The sequence below is a fragment of the Delphinus delphis genome, chromosome 16, assembly GCF_949987515.2.
Source record: "Delphinus delphis chromosome 16, mDelDel1.2, whole genome shotgun sequence".
Taxonomy (NCBI): Eukaryota; Metazoa; Chordata; class Mammalia; order Artiodactyla; family Delphinidae; genus Delphinus; species Delphinus delphis.
This window is the reverse complement of record NC_082698.1, coordinates 60,021,823-60,041,490: the sequence shown is the minus strand read 5'-3', so window position 1 is coordinate 60,041,490 and position 19,668 is coordinate 60,021,823. Positions and strand designations below refer to the sequence as shown.

At 35.1% G+C, this 19,668-nt stretch overlaps 1 protein-coding gene across 2 annotated transcripts in view; it reads right to left on the bottom strand.

The window, feature by feature from the left end:
* MICU1 (mitochondrial calcium uptake 1) overlaps positions 1-19,668 on the bottom strand; it is a 201,326-nt gene that overhangs the window by 94,649 nt on the left and 87,009 nt on the right. For both annotated transcript variants that reach the window (XM_060034819.1, XM_060034820.2), the window contains exon 6: positions 9,323-9,437. In XM_060034819.1, coding sequence (XP_059890802.1) covers positions 9,323-9,437 — 115 coding nt within the window. The remainder of the gene's footprint in view (positions 1-9,322; positions 9,438-19,668) is intronic.

The window sequence follows — 19,668 nt, the reverse complement described above, 5'->3', positions numbered from 1 at the left end:
GCTTTCATCATGTATATATAGATAGAGAATAGCTATAATTTTAAAAGTTTTAAATACTAGGCAGGATGCTAAGGGTACTTGGAGCAATATAAAATTTTAGTAGGTATACTAAAGTAACTACTCAGAAAAATTCTTAGATACTTAGCCAACAAATATACATGGAGTACTTATTATGTGCCAGATACTGGGCTGGATACCTTCTCCAGAAGGGATAGTGGTTAGGTAAACCATTCCATGACAACCACTATTTCTTTCCCTGGTTTCCTTTTTGCACCTTCAAATTCTTCAGCATAACAAATAAGCATTTTCTAAAGCTATTCCAGGAACAGGTAAGCAACACATCATTAAGCCTAAGCATAATCAAATACTATTAAGTTGTGGGTTTTTGGGAAAAGTCAGACATATAGAATGGACAGATACATTTGATTCCAGTCCAGCTTCTAAGAGGCAAACAATGCAAAAAAGTGGGACTCATAGACCACAGCAAAGATTTTTACACATCATCAATTACTGAGGGCTGAATTCCTACAGAGCCACCCCAATCATAAACAAAACAAGACATGGTAGAGGCTGAGGAGGATAGGACAGATGTTAGGTGAGTTATAAGAAGGGAAGTTTCTATAATCTGTTCTTGGGAAATGAAGGGAAGACTCTGGCAGGAAGGTAAACTGAGGTCCATTTGACACTGTAATGTATGGAGATGGATGGGTGGCTGGGTCACCTTTCTACCTAGAAGAGACCCAAAGAAGCCACATCCCAAATATCCTTTCATTCAAATATTTTTGGAATGACTAGTATTAGTAAGATACAGCGTTAGGTACTTTGGAGATACAAAGCCATATGGCATAGTTCCTACTTCAAGATATTATTTAGTGATAACACAGATACTGTCTAAACTTGCATCAATTAGAAATTCCTTCGAATTAACAAATACCTCTGGAGCTGTTATGAGGTACCATAATTCATTCACAGTTCAATGTAAAAAAATTTTTAAAATTCTGATGTTTAAAACAAGTAAAATCTTAGCTGAGATATGCTATAATAATAATAATATTATAATAAATAATAGATAATGTTATAGGTTAGGGTACTTTCTAGAAGGCAGAGAATTTAGCCTATTTGGAGTTTTACTTTTCTTGCTTCAGGAATTTTCTCCCATTGATAAATGAGACCTAAGAAAGAGGGAAGCCTTCCCCGTTAGGCCTTCCTTTCCGAGAACCTAAGGAGCAGAGAAGGAAAACCAAGGGCAGACCTCCTCCTCTTCTCTGTTCTAGAGCTCCTATATGAATCTCATATATCACAGAGAAGGGGCTCCCTGGAAAAGTGGCAGAAAGCTTTACAGGCCAATATAAGCCATTCAAGAGAAGACAAAATGTATGCAGACATAATAATAATTTTAGTGGCAGCATCAGCTCATAGAGTGTACAGAAAACACTCTTAATTACCTCACTCAATACTCTTTTGTTGGGACTTCCCTGGTGACACAGTGGTTAAGAATCTGCCTGCCAACGCAGGGGACACAGGTTTGAAGCCCTGGTCCGGGAAGATCCCACATGCCATGGAGCAACTAAGCCCATGCGCCACAACTACTGAGCCTGTGCTCTTGAGCCTGGGAGCCACAACTACCGAGCCCGTGTGCCACAACTAATGAAGCCCACGTGCCTAAAGCCCATGCTCTGCAACAAGAGAAGCCACCCCAATGAGAAGACCACGCACTGTAACAAAGAGTAGCCCCTGCTCGCCACAACTAGAGAAAGCCTGTGTGCAGCAACAAAGACCCAACACAGGCAAAAATAAATTAAGATAAATAAATTTAAAAAAATACTCTTTTGTTTTTAGAAAATAGGCCCATCTTGACTACTTGTATTGAAAGGGTAGAGCTACAGAAATCATGTGGTCTCAACCAGATTTCCATAAGATTTTAGGTCAATATTAGAATTCTATTAGAATTATTACAATATTACAATTAAAAAAATGAAAATGGATCAATTCAAATAAAACTATTCATAAAAAGCAAGAAAAGGCTAACAAGAACTGATTTTCTAATGGGTGTAAAATTATAAAATCTTCCTCAAGATACAGTCAAAATACATTTAGACCTTATTTTTGTATAAGCCACAATTTTGCTTCTTTAGTCTCTGTTCTCCCCTTCGCCTTGTGAACCCTCAGAACAAATCTCAAGCAATTGTTCCCAAAGGATGAACTTCCTTTTGCAGATGAAATAGTTTGATCTTCTAGTATAGTCACAAGGAGATTTGAGAGAGTTAAACACAAACACCACTTATTTCTTGTTAATGTGAACAAAATTCTTGTGTGGTTGTTGATACAAAGATGTAAATGCTTCAACTTTCTGTAACAACGGGCTCTACTGAAATGACACATTCAAATAAATCTCTGGCTCAAAATGAATTTAACTTAATAAACATTTAATATATTTAAATGCATTATTTTATTGTTTTGATAGAAGCTACATTATTATAAAACCAATGAGTTAACCATAAGAACAGGTTATGCTAGCGAAAGAAGTTAATGGTAAACAACACAGTGAAATATAATATTTTTGGCCTTACGGCATGCAAATGAGTCTTTCTGAAGTTCTAAGCACTTTTTATAGGGTAAAATACCACTGAATAAGATTAACCCTTTTCTGCTTTGTCTTACCCTTCATAATATCAATTAGGCAATGGCAGATAATCCTAGACACAAAAATTACACAGAAAATAGCTAAACCAAATTTTCTCTATAACTTCCCCAACTCTGATGTGTCAATAAAACAGATTTGTAACTGCCTTAGATCTGTTAACAGATCTCAGTATGTTGCCTTGCCCATATTTTTTTTAATTTTTAAAATTTTTTAACATCTTTATTAGAATATAATTGCTTTACAATGGTGTATCAGTTTCTGCTTTATAACAAAGTGAATCAGTTATACATACACATATGTCCCCATATCTCTTCCGTATTGCATCTCCCTCCCTCCCACCCTTGCTATACCACCCCTCTAAGTGGTCACAAAGCACCGAGCTGATCTCCCTGTGCTATGTGGCTGCTTCCCACTAGCTATCTATTTTACATTTGGTAGTGTATATATGTCCATGCCACTCTCTCACTTTGACCCAGCTTACCCTTCCCCTTCCCCGTATCCTCAAGTCCATTCTCTAGTAGGTCTGCATCTTTATTCCCGTCTTGCCCCTAGGTTCTTCTGACCATTTTCTTTATTTCTTTTCTTTTTTTAAATTCCATATATATGTGTTAGCATACAGTATTTGTTTTTCTCTTTCTGACTTACTTCACTCTATATGACAGTCTCTAGGTCCATCCACCTCACTACAAATAACTCAGTTTCATTCCTTTTTATGGCTGACTAATATTGCACTGTATATATGTGCCACATCTTCTTTATCCATTCATCTGTTGATGGACACTTAGGTTGCTTCCATGTCCTGGCTATTGTAAATAGAGCTGCAATGAATATTTTGGTACATGACTCTTTTTGAATTATGGTTTTCTCAGGGTATATGCCCGGTAGTGGGATTGCTGGGTCGTATGGTAGTTCTAATTTTAGTTTTTTAAGGAACCTCCATACTGTTCTCCATAGTGGTTGTATCAAGTTACATTCCCACCAACAGTCCTTGCCCATATTTTTCAACAGACTCACTCAACCTGAAAAACTTATTTTCATCTATAACTTCTATAACATTTTCATTAGCCAGAATGGCACAGAATGGTACCGCTATCTCCAAGCCACATACACTTTGTGATCAGCTCTTGACTTCAATATGGCAAGAGGAATAAAATATTATAAACTTTCACTTGAATGCTGCTGTAATTTCCCAAAAGGTTTGTATATTTGTGAGAAAGATGCATCACAATGAGGATGTAGTTTGTCAGTAAATCGAATTCTCCTACAGTGAAAGCCCACTTAATTAAATTTCTCTACTAATTCCTTCAAATATAAAGAGGGAATCAAAATCAGAACACATTGACCTATGCCTGATTTTCATTAGGTCTGTTCCTAGGTACTGAACATGCCGTAGCATTTTTTGCTTTTGATTTTTCTGGTGGCTTTTCAAAGATTAATAGTAAATAGTAAGAATGCTTAATAATCAACTTTTTGATCATTTTATTACTGTCTCCTCAAGCTATCTAGAACTGTTTTTATGGTATTAGCCCACAGGGTCAATAACTTTAGTTAGAAAATGTGTGAAGACAAAGAACAAAAAATAAATATTTCATAACTGTCAGTGGCAAAGATCCTGATTCCAAGTTATATTATCATAACCTAGTGAATCTTAGCATTAGCTATTGAATGCTCCAAATCAATAAATAATATATAGCATTCAAGATAAACCTTGACAACCTTTCTCTGTACCTAGTTATGGAGAAAAATCTCTGACTTCAACTATAAGATTTAAAACCATCGCTAATGTTGTAGTTGGTTAGTGCAGAGAACTAAGCCATGCTTCTGTGTTCTCATTCAATTCCTATTAACCTACTTTAAGGATCAAAGGCTCTTTGGAAATTATTTAATAATAATTATTATTAACAGTCTCTTTATCTTGCCTAGAATGAATCTGAATTTATTTTATTAATGAGTAGTTATTTAGTAAATACTTAATATTCTGCTTAATACAGATGCTATGGCTCACATTGACAACTCTTCAAGTTAATCCTTCAAACCTGATCAGAGAGATAGGGTATGAAGCAACAGAATTTATGGATTAGGGTAAGAGGGGGATACAAATATGTGAATTCTGAATTATAAGAAAACTTGTAGTTATTAGAAAGTATATATACTTCTTATAAGAAAGCTTATTTAGAAGTAGATTAATTTAAAAACATGTTTCCCTCACTCCACTGGTGATGCAGACTGAGGACATCAATGGCTAAAAGAACGGCTCTCAATTCAGGATATAAACAGCAAAGTCAAGTCTCATGTTTGATAAAATTCCTTTTGGAGAAAACTGAAAAAAAATTCTTGCTTTGTTACTTTGCCACAATGCTTTTTATACAGTAGATATGTTTGTGATGAATATCATTACAAATTTGTAGCGAATATCATTACAAACCTATGATCACTGTCAGGCAGTTACATTCTAGGTAGGAAGATGGACAATAAAGAAGATAAATCAATTATCCACTTCTGGGTAGTTATCCAAAGAACACAAAAATACTAATTTGCAAAAATATAGGCATCCCTATGTTCAATGTAGCATTATTTACAAAGCCATGCCAATGGAAGCAACCTAAGTGTCCATCAATGGATGACTGGATAAAGAAGATGTGGTATACATATAAATATAATGGAACATTATTCAGCCATAAAAAAGGATGAAATTTTGCCACTTGTCAAACCTGGATGGACCTTGAGGGTATTACGCTAAGTGAAGCTAAGTCAGATGGAGAAAGACAAATACCATATGATTTCCTTCACATATGGAATCTAAAAAAACAAATGCAGAAACAAAATAAAGCAGAAACAAACTCATAGAGAACACATTAGTGGTTACTAGAGGGGAAGGGGGTTAAAGGGTAGGCAAAATGGGTGAAGGGGGTTAACTGTATGGTGATGGATGGTAACTAGACTTGTGATGGTGATCACTTTGTAGTGTATGCAAAATGTTGAATTATAATGTTGTACACCTGAAACTTACATAATTTTTTTAAAAAAGAAATCAATTATATAGACTATTAAATAGTGACAAGTGCCAAGGAGTAAAAAGAAAGCAAAAAAGGGATTTAGGAGATGTGTATGCATAAGTGTGTGTGTATGACACAATAAAAGGTATTTAAAATTTTAGGCTGGCCAAAGAAGGCCCCCATTATCCAAAGCACATACAAAGAAGAGTGAGAAATTTATGCCACTGCTTGTTGTAAGCAAAGATATTGCTGCCAAATTGGTTGTTATTCTGGGTGTGTCCAAAAAATTCTTGTTTAGCTAAAAAAATGAAACTTCTAAAAAGTTTAAGTAAGAAGAATTAACTCTATTTAATGCAGGAAATTACACTGCATAACATGCATTTTTAGTAAAGCAGCTTTCCTTTTTTTTTCCTTTTTAAAAATATTTATTTGTTTGGCTGCACCGGGTCTTAGTTGAGGCACATGGGATCTTCGTTGCCGTGTGCAGGATACTTAGTTGTGGCGTGTGAACTCTTAGTTGCGGCATGTGGGACCTAGTTCCCTGACCAGGGATCAAACTCGGGCCCCATGCAATGGGAGCATGGAGTCTTAGCCCCTGGACCACCAGGGAAGTCCCAGTAAAGCAGCCTTCTTAATTTTATTTTTAGGAGACGAATCATGAATCGAAAGAGAGAAAACAAATAATTTACTATATAAGGTTGTCGAATTTTATTTTAGACAACATGGTAGAGTTTCTAAAGTACTGAGAAGTTCCAACTGTCAATCCATTTGGGCAGAGTGTTTATATTCTTCAAAATGATGACAATTTCTTGAACATCATTGAGTCTATTAATTTTGAAAAAAACCCCAGCTAATTAGAAATACAACAGTCTTGCATTATCTGGGCTATGCTGTTCACATTGCTGTGGCTGGTTTTCCACTGGAAATCTCAAGAACGGTCCATGTTGTCCACCAGAGTAACAGATGAATAAATATGCTAATGCACTTCCCCTAGTCCCAAGCCACTCCCTAGCAAAGCTTTTCGTGTTTAAAGAACTGCATTCCTTCTTGCAGGACAACCTGGGAACAATTTAGTGTATTTAGATGTAATGATTCCTTGTTATCCACAAAGAAGTTGATCCACTGAGTGCCTCATTTCTTATCATCCTAGCAGCAATTAGAATGTGGGAAATAACTTGTCTCAATGTAATTTCTGTGGCATATCTTCCTCCATGTCTTGTTAAATAAAGTAAACAATGCAGTGTACAACATTCAGATTGCAAGGATGCGTGAACTGCCCATTATCTACAGGAAAGTTTTATGACCAGCCTTTCCACAGCCCAGCCTTAGAGAAAGAAGAGGCACTATGGTAAGCTATGGCTTATCACTGCTGAAAATGTGACCACAGCAGTAAAGCCAAGTGACAGGAGCCCATATGATGGGATGGCCTGGGTTCAAACCCTGAATCATCTACTTACTGTGGGACTTGAGGAAAGTTCTTTAATCTTGTGTATGCCTCAATTTCAAAATGAAGATAATAAACTACAAACATTATAGGGTTGATATGAGGAAAATATATGTGTAATTGAAGTCCTCAAAGGAGAGGATGAGGAAGCAAAGTATTTGATGAAATAGCAGTTGAAATTTTTCCAAATTTGATGAAAATTATTAAACCCACAGACCCCAAAACTCAAAGAATCCCAAGACAAGAAACATAAAGAACACTATTTCGAGGTACATAATAATACAGAAACCAAACAACCCTGCTAAAAACCACATCTGTGGTTCTCAACCAGGGATTATTCCTCCCCATTCCTACTCCCCCGGGGACATTTGACAATTTCTGAAGACACTTTTGTTTGTCACAACTGGGAGGGGAAGAGTGTGTGTGACTGGCATCTAACGGGTAGAGGCCAGGAACGCTGCTAAACATCCTATAATGCACAGGACAGCCCTCACAACAATGAATTATCCTGCCTAAAACATCAGTAGTGCTAAGGTTGAGAAATACTAAAAGCAAATAATAATCAAAAGGCTTAAAACTAGTGATAAAGAGAAAATCTTAAAATCATATCATAATTTCCTCATTCCTGACAAATATAGAAGGTATATGATATTGTAATATTAAGCATTTTTTGGTAAATTACTCACCATGGTGAGCCAGGAGCTGAGCACCAGTAAGTAAAGGCGCCCAGACCTGTAGAGCTACTTGGAGGGGTTTCCAGAACTCACAGGTCAATGTGACCTTTTTTTTTTTTAACCTAAATTTACGGAGCTACACAGTGTGCAAAGTATTCTGAAGATTCTGCTGTGGTTCTCCTGACACTTAATCACAGGTAAGAAGTGATGGGACCAGAATTTGAACTGAAGTCTGTTTTGAAAACACACCAAAATAATAATAATACACAATTTAAGATCAAAAAAGTGCTCTTAGTTTACTATCTTGGATCTTCATAACAAGTCAATGCACATCTACGTTGCTAGAGCAGTGGTCCACTACAAATTTATTCAGATACTTTGGTAGCCCAAGACAGCTGTGGTAAGGCCTATTAGTCTATATTTCTTCATTTTTCTGTCAATTGGAGGGAAGAAGAGTGAAGAGTAGTCATAGCTATGGCAGGAACCGTGTACGTCATTTATTGAAAACTGTTTATAGTTTTTAAAAAAATTTTTATTGGAGTATAGTTGATTTACAATGTTGTGTTAATTTTGCTGCACAGCAAAGTGAATCAGTTACACATATGGATATATCCACTCTTTTCTAAATTCTTTTCTCATATAGGTCATTACAGAGTACTGAGAAGAGTTCCCTATGCTATACAGTAGGTCCTTATTAGTTATCTATTTTATATATAATAGTGTATATATGTCAATCCCAATCTCCCAATTTATCCCTCCCCACCCCTTCTCCCCTGGTAACCATAAGTTTGGGAAACTGTTTATAGTTTTATCTTTATAGGTGCCTAGCCTGGAGAAGGGAAGGAAGATATGGTTATTTTTGTTTGATATGTTCCCCCATGGAAAAAAAATTGAGAATCACTTCTTTGAAATATATAAATCAGATCTCTTTGGATCAATTTAGGTAGATTTTAATAGAATGTACACAGAGAGCTAGAGACATACTTTTTTTTTTTTCTGAATGGTTAAAAAAAGTCACACTAAAGGAAAATAATACTAAGAACACTCATAGTAGCATACTAATCAACAAAATTGTTTAGCTTAGAAAAATTAGAAATTCATCAGTGCTCTAAATGAGTCAAATTTGAGTTCTGTGTTTTAAGAAGTTATCTTCCAAGGTTGAAAAATTAATATTGAACACAATTAGAACAACCGAGCCAATCTTCTTCTTTAGTAGAGGAAATACTAGATCAATATGTGTTTTACTGAGGAAGTATAAACATTAATTAGGGCTAGAGGAGTAGGCAATATATAATTTATCTTGAGCTTCAAACAGTTAAAAGTAGATGTGACTTCACAGTTTTGTTCTTTTTTTTTCTTTTAACTTTACCTTTTAACTTTATTTTCCTTCCTCTTTCTCAGGTGGTTCTATATACAAGTTACAGAGAACTCGAAATGAAATTTGATGTAACTTATCATTCATTAACTTTGCAAACATGCCTTGTTTCCCCCTCCAATCGACTTAACTCTTTTTACAGTCCTATATATTCCCTATAAATGAATAATAAGAAAAGTTTATACTTACTAGAAAGAACAGTCGTAAGGAAAATGTAGTCTGAAAACGATATGAGTCCACATTCTCCAAGGGTGTAAAATATACTGCCTTCGTCAGCAAATTTTTCTCGTTCCTGGGCAATTTTCTATTGAATGTATGGTTTCCACCAAAAGATAAAAAGAAGATATAACAGAATGAGAATATAAATAGTTAGAGATGAATCACCATTTATCTGACAGTTTTATGCTATTTATCATAAGCACTTCTCTGATGGCCATTCCAAATTAATGGATCCTTTACAGTTTTTAAGATGATTAAAATTATAAGAAAAAAGATGATTTTGTTTGTTTGTTTCAACACTGGTTTAATGTGAACAATGGAATAAAATTTTCAATTTTATGAACTTCCATTTAACATATAACAGGCCCACTTCAGGGCTGGTTTTACCTCTTAGTTTGAAAAACAATCTACCTTTTTCTATAGAGGTATTTAAGGTAGAGAAAAAAAAGAAAAACTAAAATAAAATCAGTTCTAAATGCCCAAGAGAAACTATACAACTAGTAATGAGAAATGAAGAGGTAAGCAACTATTGTAAACACCCACACAAATGCTCAGAAAACTAATTTCTGAAATGCTAATTTTAACTTTTACCTTATGAACCCCAAGAACCTTAGTTTGGGGTTGAACATGTAGAACATGTAGAATGTAGAACAGTTTACAAAGTAAACAGCATCTCTGAAATATAATGTCAAGTCAGACACACACCAAACTTTAGGCATGAGTTAATTTAATTACATTTACTGTGACCTTGATGGAGGCTCCTAAATTTCAGCTATTTGAAGAAACTCTCCCAAAACTTAGCTTTTACTCTAAGTATGTATTTATTTTCTTTAATCTATAAAGCTCACAGAGAGTTAATTCTCAGGTTCAGTAATGGTCTATCTGGGAAGTAGTCTCTTCCTGGGTGTTTAAGGTAACTTACCCTGTTTTCTGATTTGCTACCAAACCATAAACTTAGTGGTGACATTGAAGATACTTTCAAAAACTGAAAAGGATCCACCAAAGAGTTAGACTTGAAACACATTTCCATAAGTTCTGGACCAACCAAAGAAATTTCAGGAATTATTCTGGGTACCAAAAAAAGAAATAGGAGGTTTTAAAAACCCAAACCAACAAAGCACAATCAAAGTAATAATATCATGCAAGCACAAAATAAGAAGCAGCACTGCAAGCATAACCTTGGGAGGAGTATCATGAAAATTAAACCAGCAAGCACCACCACACCACCATCCAGGTACACAACTATCCAATAGGTTACCTCTGTCTAGTGAAGGTCCCATCATACACCACAAAGGAAAGAAAACTGGTTAACCAATTGAAGACACAAGTACCAAATGAATCATCATGATCTTCTTAGTAAACCCACTCAAAACAGCCTCTACTGGATATCTGCTTGTAATAGGAAACAGTAACCATGGACAGGCAAAAATCCATAGTTGAACGCCTGCAAAGTGGTAAGAGGTTTTGATGGCAGTTTCTACTTAGGAAACTGCTTCTGACTCATTTGTGATGGGCAGAAAGCCTGGTCTGGCCTGACAGAATTTAGAGATTACGTCTTTGAGCCAAAACCAAAACTGAGCCCCCAGTCCAGTATGTTCAATTAAGGTTAGATCTCATATCACACTTGATCATCTACCAATAGATTAAACACAAATTTCAGACAAAAGAAGGCTATTGGATGAAAAGAGCAGCAAAGCTGTTCACTGGGAAGTTAATATTTTAATTTCTCAAAAGAAAAAAATGTACATTTTTAACATTATCCAAGATACTGCAAAAGTAAAGCATGTGAATAAGAAAAAATACACAAAATGAGAACAGGCTGTCAAAGGCATACCATTACTAGCCAGAATAAATTTGTATAGAAGCTGAGTAACCCATGTTAATTATGTAATAATCTTACGGAGAGACTGCTATAAGCAAATAAAATAAATAATATATTGCGATCCAGAAGTCGAGAAACAGACAAAAGTCTAAGGACAAACTGAAATGAGGCAGATAAGCCAAAAAAGCATATCTAACATTATTTTTCTAAGAACCATCTGGACTATGCTGCTGCTCAGAAGATAAAAAGAAAAATCCAAGTTTGTCCACAACTTTTTATTTTGATATACTTTCAAACTCATAAAAGTGGAAAGATCCGTATAAGGAACTCTCATATGCTTTTTACTCAGAATCACCAACAGTTTATGTTATCACTCTATTTGCTTTTCATTTTATGTAGATACATATTTTCTTTTACACCATATTGAAAGTTGGAGACATATGCCCCTTTACACTTAAATACTTCAGTATATATTTCCTATGAACAAAGACATTCTCTTACATATTACAGTACATATTTCATAAAACCAGGATATTTAATATTGATACATACTATTATCTAATCCACAGTCTATTATCAAATGTAGTGAATTGTCCCAATAATTTCCTTTCCTTTATCTTCCCCCCAGTCCAGGATGTAGTCCACAATCATAAATGGCATTTAGTTGTCATGTCTTTTTAATCTCCATTAATCTAAAACAGCTTTCTTTGCCCATCTTTATTTTTTCCTTTGGAGGTTTATGCCCATCTTTACTTTTTCCTTTGGAGGCTTATTATTATTTTTGATTGTGGTAAAATTCACATGACATAAAATTCACCATTTTAACCATTTAACCATAAAATGTGTGGGCCTTTTGGGTTTGGCTTCACGTATCATATTTTGTAGGTTCATCCATGTTGTAGCATCAATCAGTGCTTCATTCCTTTTTATCGCCAAATAATATTCTATTGTATATATACCACAAATTGTTTATCCATTCATCCACTGAAGGATATTTGGATTGCTTCCACCTTTTGGCTATTGTGAATAGTGCTACCATGTACATTCATGTACAAGTATTTGTTTCACTATCCGCTTTCAGTTGTTTTGAGTATACACCTGGGAGTGGAACTGCTGAGTCGTATCATACCCCTATGTTTAAGTTTCTGAGGAACAGCCAACCTGTTTTCCACAGCGGCTACACTATTTTGCATTAATACCAGCAATGTAAAAGGGTTCCAATTTCTCCACATCCTCAATTTTCTTTTTCTTTCTTTTTTTTTTAAAATTATATCCATCCTAGTGAGTGTGAAATGGTATGTTATTAAGGTTTGACTTACATTTCCCTAGTGACTAATGATGTTGAACATCTTTTCATGTGTCTGTTGGCCATCTATATTATCTTCTTTGGAGAAATCTCTACTCAAATCATTTGCCCATTTTTGAGTTGGGTTATTTGTCTTTCTGTTGTTGAGTTTTGTAAGTTTCATTATATCAATATATTCTATACACTAAACATATCAGATATAGGGTTTGCAAATATGTTCTCTCATTCTGTTCATTGCCTTTTCACTCTCCTGATAATGCCCTTTGGTGTACAGAAATTTTAAATATTGATGAAGTTCTATTTGTCTATTTTTTTCTCTTATTACTTGTGCTTTTGATGCCGTATCTAAGACTCTAATCACCAAATCCAAGATCATGAAGATTCACCCCTGTTTCTCTAAAAGTTTTGTAGTTTCAGCTTTTATATTTAGGTCATTGATCTACTTTGGGTTAATTTTTGTATTAATGTGAGGTAGGGGTCCAACTTCACTATTTTGCATGTGATATCCAGTTGACCCCCTACCATTTGTTGAAAAGATTATTCTTTCACCACTGAATGGTCTTGGCACACTTGATCAAAATAAATTGACCATATATATGTGGGTTTATTTCTGGACTCTCAATTTCATTCCATTGATCCTTGTGTTTATTCTTATGCCAGTACCATGCTGCTTACATTTTTATAATTTTTAAAAACTGTGGTAAAATGTACATAACATAAAATTTACCACGGAACCATTTTAAAGCGTAAAATTTGGTGGTATTAAGTACAATCACAATGTTATGTAACCATCACCACTACATAGTTCCAGAACATTTTCATAACCCCATTTGGAAGGAAACCCCTTATCCATTAAGCAGTCACATCCCACTGCCCCCTCCCTCTAGCCCCTGGAAATCACTAATTTGCTTTCCATCTTTATGGATTCATATTTTTGGATATTTCGTATAAATGGAACCATACCTAGTTATTTTCTTAGTGGCCACTCTGCAGATTACAATTAACATCTTAAATTTACAGCAACCTAGTTTGAATAAATACCAACTTAGTTTCAATAGTATTAAAAAACTCTGTTCTTGTAGAGTTCCATTTCCCTTTATGTTATTTTTGCACATTACATTTTTATACAGTGTGCCCATTAACATAGATTGATAATTACTGTTTCATGCATTTGTCTTTCAAATTACAGAGGGATAGATAGGAGTTATAAACCACAAATAAAATAATGCTGGCTTTTATATTTACCTATGTTGTTACTGGTACTGGTGTTATTTCTCAATATAGCTTCAAGTTACTATCTAGTGTCCTTTCTTTTCAGCCTTAAGTATTACTTTTAGCATTTTTTGTAGGGCAGATCTACTAGCAACAAACTCCTCCACTTTTGTTTATCTGGGAATGGCTTAATATCTATCTCCTTCACTTCTGAAGGATAATTTTGCAGGTATAGAATTCTTGGTTGACAATTTTATTTTTCTTTCAGCACTTTAAATATGTCATCCCACTGCCTTCTGGCCTTCATGGTTTCTGATGAGAAACTGGTTGTTAATCCTATTGTGTATAGTTTGTGTGTGGAAAGTTGCTTCTCTCTTCCTGTTTTCAAGATTCACAGTCTTTAGCTTTTGACAGTTTGATTATAATGTATCTCAGTGTGGGTCTCTTTGAGTTTATCCTATTGGAGTTATTTAGCTTCCTGGATGGGTAGATTCATATATTTCATTAAAGTTGGAAAGTTTTGAGCCATTATCTCTTCAAATATTCTTTCTGTCCCCTTTTCTCTCTCCTTGCCTTCTGAGATTCCTATTGTACATATGTGGCACACTTGGTAGTGTCACAGAGGTCTCATAAGCTCTGTTCATTTTCTTTTTCTGTTTCTCAGACTGGAAAATATTAATTGACCTATCTTTAATTTCACTAATCATTTTTCCTGTGTATTCAAATCTGCTGTTGAACCCCTTCACTAAAATTTTCCTTTCAGCTATAGGAAATTTTCAGTTCCAGAATTTCTATTTGATACCTTTTTATAATTTCTATCTATTTTTTCCTATTAGTTCATACATCATTCTCCTTGTTTCCTTTAAGTTCATTGCCTGTAGTTTCTTTTAGCTCTTTGAGTATATTTAGGACAGTTGATTTTAAGTCTGTCTGTAATAAGTTGCAATATCTGAGCTTTCTCAAGGGTAGTTCCTATTCCTTTTTTTTCCCTGGGCCATACTTTGTTTCTTTACAAGCATAATGTTTTTGAAAACTGGACATTTTGTATATTACAATGTGGTAATTCTGGAAATAGGATTCTCTCACCTCCTCAGGGTTTGTTGTTGCTGCTTGCATGGGTTGTAGTCATTTCTTTAATAATTTTTGTAAATTCTTTTGTAAATACTTTGTCCAGCATGGTCACTCAAGTCTCTGTTTCATACCTTAGTAGTCAGCTAGTGATTTGACAGAGATTTCCTTAAGTGCCTGGATCCAAAGGGTGGGGAAAAAAAAAACCTCTCAAGATCCTTGCAGACTAGCTCTGTGTTGGCATTCTTTCAATGCTTAGTCACTATTTATAATTCTGCCCTTGCCTTCATTTCTTGCTTGCTTGGAAGCTAAACATCAGCCAGAAGTGAAAGGTTAGGGTCTGTTGGGGTTTCCTCTAAGTATTCATTTGGCCCTGGGTGTGCACATGGCCTTCCAGATTCACCAGTATATGGTAGAGCATTTCAAAGTCCTTGTTCTCTCACCTATCTCCTGCTGCAGCCTCTTCTTTCCCAGCTGTTTTGGTTTGTCTGCTGCTTGTCTTCAGCTGCTGTGGCTAGTATATTTACCTTTATGCTTTTAACAAATGCCACCTGGGAGGTCACCCCAGCCTTAAGAAAGCTCCAAGGTAGGCAAAACAAACACAAACCCCCAAGCTGATTCCTCATTGGCCAGACAGATCAAGGCCCACATTCACATTCTCTGAAAACAAGGTCTGCCCTGCCCCCTCTGGCACCAGGGAGCTATACCAAGAACGCACAATCTTTATGGCTGCCACTGTGTTGGGGGGTGGGGGGTGGTCATCAGAGAAGTTAAAACACCACAACATTCTCTTACCAAATTTCAGCAGCTTCTTTCTTCTTTAAGCATTCCCCTAGTTGCTTAAAGTCTGATTAGTTAGATTCCACAGATCTGAAAAAGCTGATTGACAGTTTTCACTACCTTAATTATTGTCTTAGTGGACGTGTGTAGTTTTGGCGTTACCTACTCTGCCAATTTTGGTCTCTTTATACTTTTTGACCTGGAACAATTTGAAAAGTACAGGTGAATTATGTTGTAAAATATCCCTCAATTCGAATTAGGCTGTTGTTTCCTCATGATTACGTTCATATCTATTATATCTATTATAAACTATGAATTCATAATGATATCTCTAATTCCATTCTAATACCACAGAGCACAATTTAGTCTTGTCCTTTACACACGTGTTACTCCCTTCTGCAACAGAGAGAAATCTGGCTCCCATTATCCGCAATATATTTACTCATTTGCTCAAGCTTAGAATACAAGGAAGATAGTTTCACAATTGCTAATTATCCCTGCAAAAAACGAATGTATCATCTAGAGTTCAATATCTGTTACAGTTTTAAGTAAAATCTACTTATGGTGAAATGCACAAATCCAATATACGATTCAATGAGTTTTATAAATACATATCTGAGTAACCCAGATATATATTTGGGTTATAGAACATTTCTGCCATTCCTGATGTTTCCTTTATGCCCCTCCACAGTTAATTCCCACCATATTTTTGCACCACAGATTAGTTTTGCTTTTTCTAGAACTTCCTATAAATGGTATCACCAGTATATACTCTTTGATGTCCAGCTTCTATGGTTCAGCATAATGTTGGGGAGATTCATCCACACTCTATTTATCAGTAACTCATTCATTTTTATTGCAGAGCAGTATAATACCAATAAAATTAAAAATATTAAAAATAATTTATGCAAATTATTTTGCATATAATTGTGCATATAATAATGCACACAAGTAATATCACAATTTATTCATTCCTTTAATGATTAAACAGGCACTTTCCAGTTTTTGGCTATTTTGAGTTTCCTCAAAGTTGTACTTCTTTTACTTGCACCATCAGTGTATTAGAGTTCTAGTTGCTCCACATCATTGTCAACATTTATGTGGCCAGTTTCTTTAATTTAGCCATTTTAGTGGTATCTTATTGTGGTTTTTTTGAGCATTTCCCTGATGACCAAGTGTTTTAAGCACTTAGTTTATTGACAATTAATATATCTTTCTCTGGGAAGTATCTGTTCAAGTCTTTTGCCCATTTTTAATAGTTTATTGACAATTAATATATCCTTCTCTGGGAAGTATCTGTTCAAGTCTTTTGCCCATTTTTAATTGGGTTGTTTGTCTTTTTATTATTGATCATTATATGTTCTGGATGTGAGACTCTTTTCAATGTGTTAGCCAGACTCCAAAATAACCCCAATGTTTCTTGCCTCCTTGTGTATTCATGTCCTTGTGTAGACCTAGTCTCTTCCCACACTGAATCAGGGTTGGTCTGTATAACTAATAGAATACAGCAAAAGTGATATTTCTGTTTGCAGGGCTATCTATGAGACCTCTGCTGTACTGAATACAATTACAGGGACCAGGAGAGGCCAAAAGAAGGTCAAATTGCTGTACATAAGAAAAAGTTGAAGAAGACATCTGGGAGAAAAAATATAGAAGGAAAAGGGACCCTGGAAAGGTGAGCCAAAAAGAGGAAGGAGACGTGACCAGAGAGTAATAGTTGGGAAAACAGAGAAAAGAAAGCATATGAACACATATGTGCACACATGTGTTTGAGAGAAAGGACAGAGAATACATGTTTTGCAGTAGCTCTTTAAAAGCAAGAAAGGGACTTCCCTGGTGGTGCAGTGGTTGAGAGTCTGCCTGCCAATGCAGGGGACACAGGTTTGATCCCTGGTCCAGGAGGATCCCACATGCCATGGAGCAGCTAGGCCTGTGCGCCACAGCTACTGAAGCCCCCGTGCCTGGGGCCCATTGCTCCACAACAAGAGAAGCCACTACAATAAGAAGGTCCCACTCGCCACAACTAGAAAGGGCCTGTGCGCAGCGGCGAAGTTCAGTTGGGTCTTCGCACTTGGTGAAGACCCAACGCAGCCAAAAATAAATAAATTAATAAATTAATTTTTAAAATAAATAAATAAAATAAAAACCAGAAGGAAAGAGGTTTAAAGAGGACTTTTAAATTAGCCATGCTTTGTGATGTGCCCTGTGCAATACAGTCTTCTAATTCTTTAGTAAAGGTCTACATTGTTCTTCCATGCTTCAGGAGTTGGGGTGGGGGTAGAAGGAGACAGGGAGAGAAGTTACATTATGTTTTCTGAGGCATCCACTTGTCAAAGAGTAGTTCAGGTACATTTAGGATTACACAACTATCTATCAATATTAACTCTAAGAATTTATAAGTGTGTTTTCAAGTATCTAAAACTCCAAAGATAACTGTTATAAAATTCATGACATATATTAATCACAAACACCTAAACTGTCATAAAACCATCATATTTGATCCCTCAAATTATTTAAAGTTAGGAGGAGAATTGAATAAATATGTCAAGATTTGGAAAGAAGTGGGAATTACCAGAAACCAATTTTTAGACTATTTTGTGTTGCATGACAGTTTGTTAGCTGATATTCTTAAATCAAAGGCCTGATTCTACCATAAATGATATCCTCAAGTCAAACAGCCAAGGCACAAGGAGAATCTGTGAAAATAGATATGTTGGAGTTTAATAATGAATAAATTTTTAAAAGCATTGAAGTACGGTGAAAATGGAAAATCAAGATTCAAACGAGAGTGGAAGGAAGGTTTTTGGTTATTTTTTCTTATTCCTAAAGTCTTATCAGTGTTTAATTTTGCAAATTGAGAATGTCAAGTAAATCGTTCCTTCACTTAATCTTTTGGATAAAGTTTAATCTTTGACTAAATTTTAAGTCACTTTTGTCCTAAGCAAATACCATTTATATACTTCAGGGGTGATACGGAGTCACAGTGCAAGGAAAACATAATCTTCCTTAGCAGATTGGTAGTAATGTTCATTTTCTCTCACTGTCTCAGAGGTGGTTATTTATATTTTTTGTTCCTAATGAACATTTATATTAATATGCATTTTTACTAGTGAAATCTATCACAAGGATTTGTATTTAATTCAATATAAATAATAAATTCAATATAAATAAACATAAGACAAACTAAAAGGAAGAATTCTATATAAAAGTCAAAAGAAATAGAATATATTTCAATTCTATTGTAAGACCATATAATGTGAGATTAAGTAATATATTAACATATCATTCAGTAAAAAAATTTATAGAAACTTACATTAAAGCTCCTGAGGTAAAATTCTAGCAACTACTTCAGTGTATATGCTGAAAATTAAACAGAACTGGGTATTTTAAAAAGAAGCTATAATTGCAGATACCTTACAGAGCATTATACTATTTTATGCATCTTAGAAGCTACATATCAAACATTACTCTAATCACTTGAAACTCTGAAGTTAAGGCTATGAAAGTGGAATGCAGGTAAACTGCTCACAATAGAATTTCTATTCAATTTACTGACAAATGTTCCTCCTGTTTTGGAGAACAAGACTATGTAAAATATTTCAAAGCAGTGTGCTCACTGACTTAAAATGAAATTTAACTGTTTTACTATTCATTTACATGACCTAGTCTTAGATCTTATATGTTTTAAAACTTAAAACATGGCTACAGACTCAACATCACTAAAACATTCAAATTACTGACCTTAAGTACAGGCAAATAAATTAATAACCTCATAAGAATCCTGGTATTGATCTCAACTGCAACATATCCTGAATCTTTTAATTTTTTAGATAAGCAGAAAGACTTAAGAGTAAACTTACAGCAGATCAGCAAAGTAACTACTACACTTCTCAGGTAGTCTAAAACCTCAATTGTTTTACCAGGATGGCTTTGTGCTGAAGCATTCACACTCTGGTTTCTGACCAACCACAAAAACTTATAAAACATCTGGCTAAAGTTGCAGGTACCATCAGGAGCCCTGGGACTGGGAATTCCAGACATGATTCCAAGTTGTTAATACTCACAGTGCTCAAACAGTGAATCCTGTTATAATAGGATTGAACAAAATAGGGCCAATAATTTTGTCTT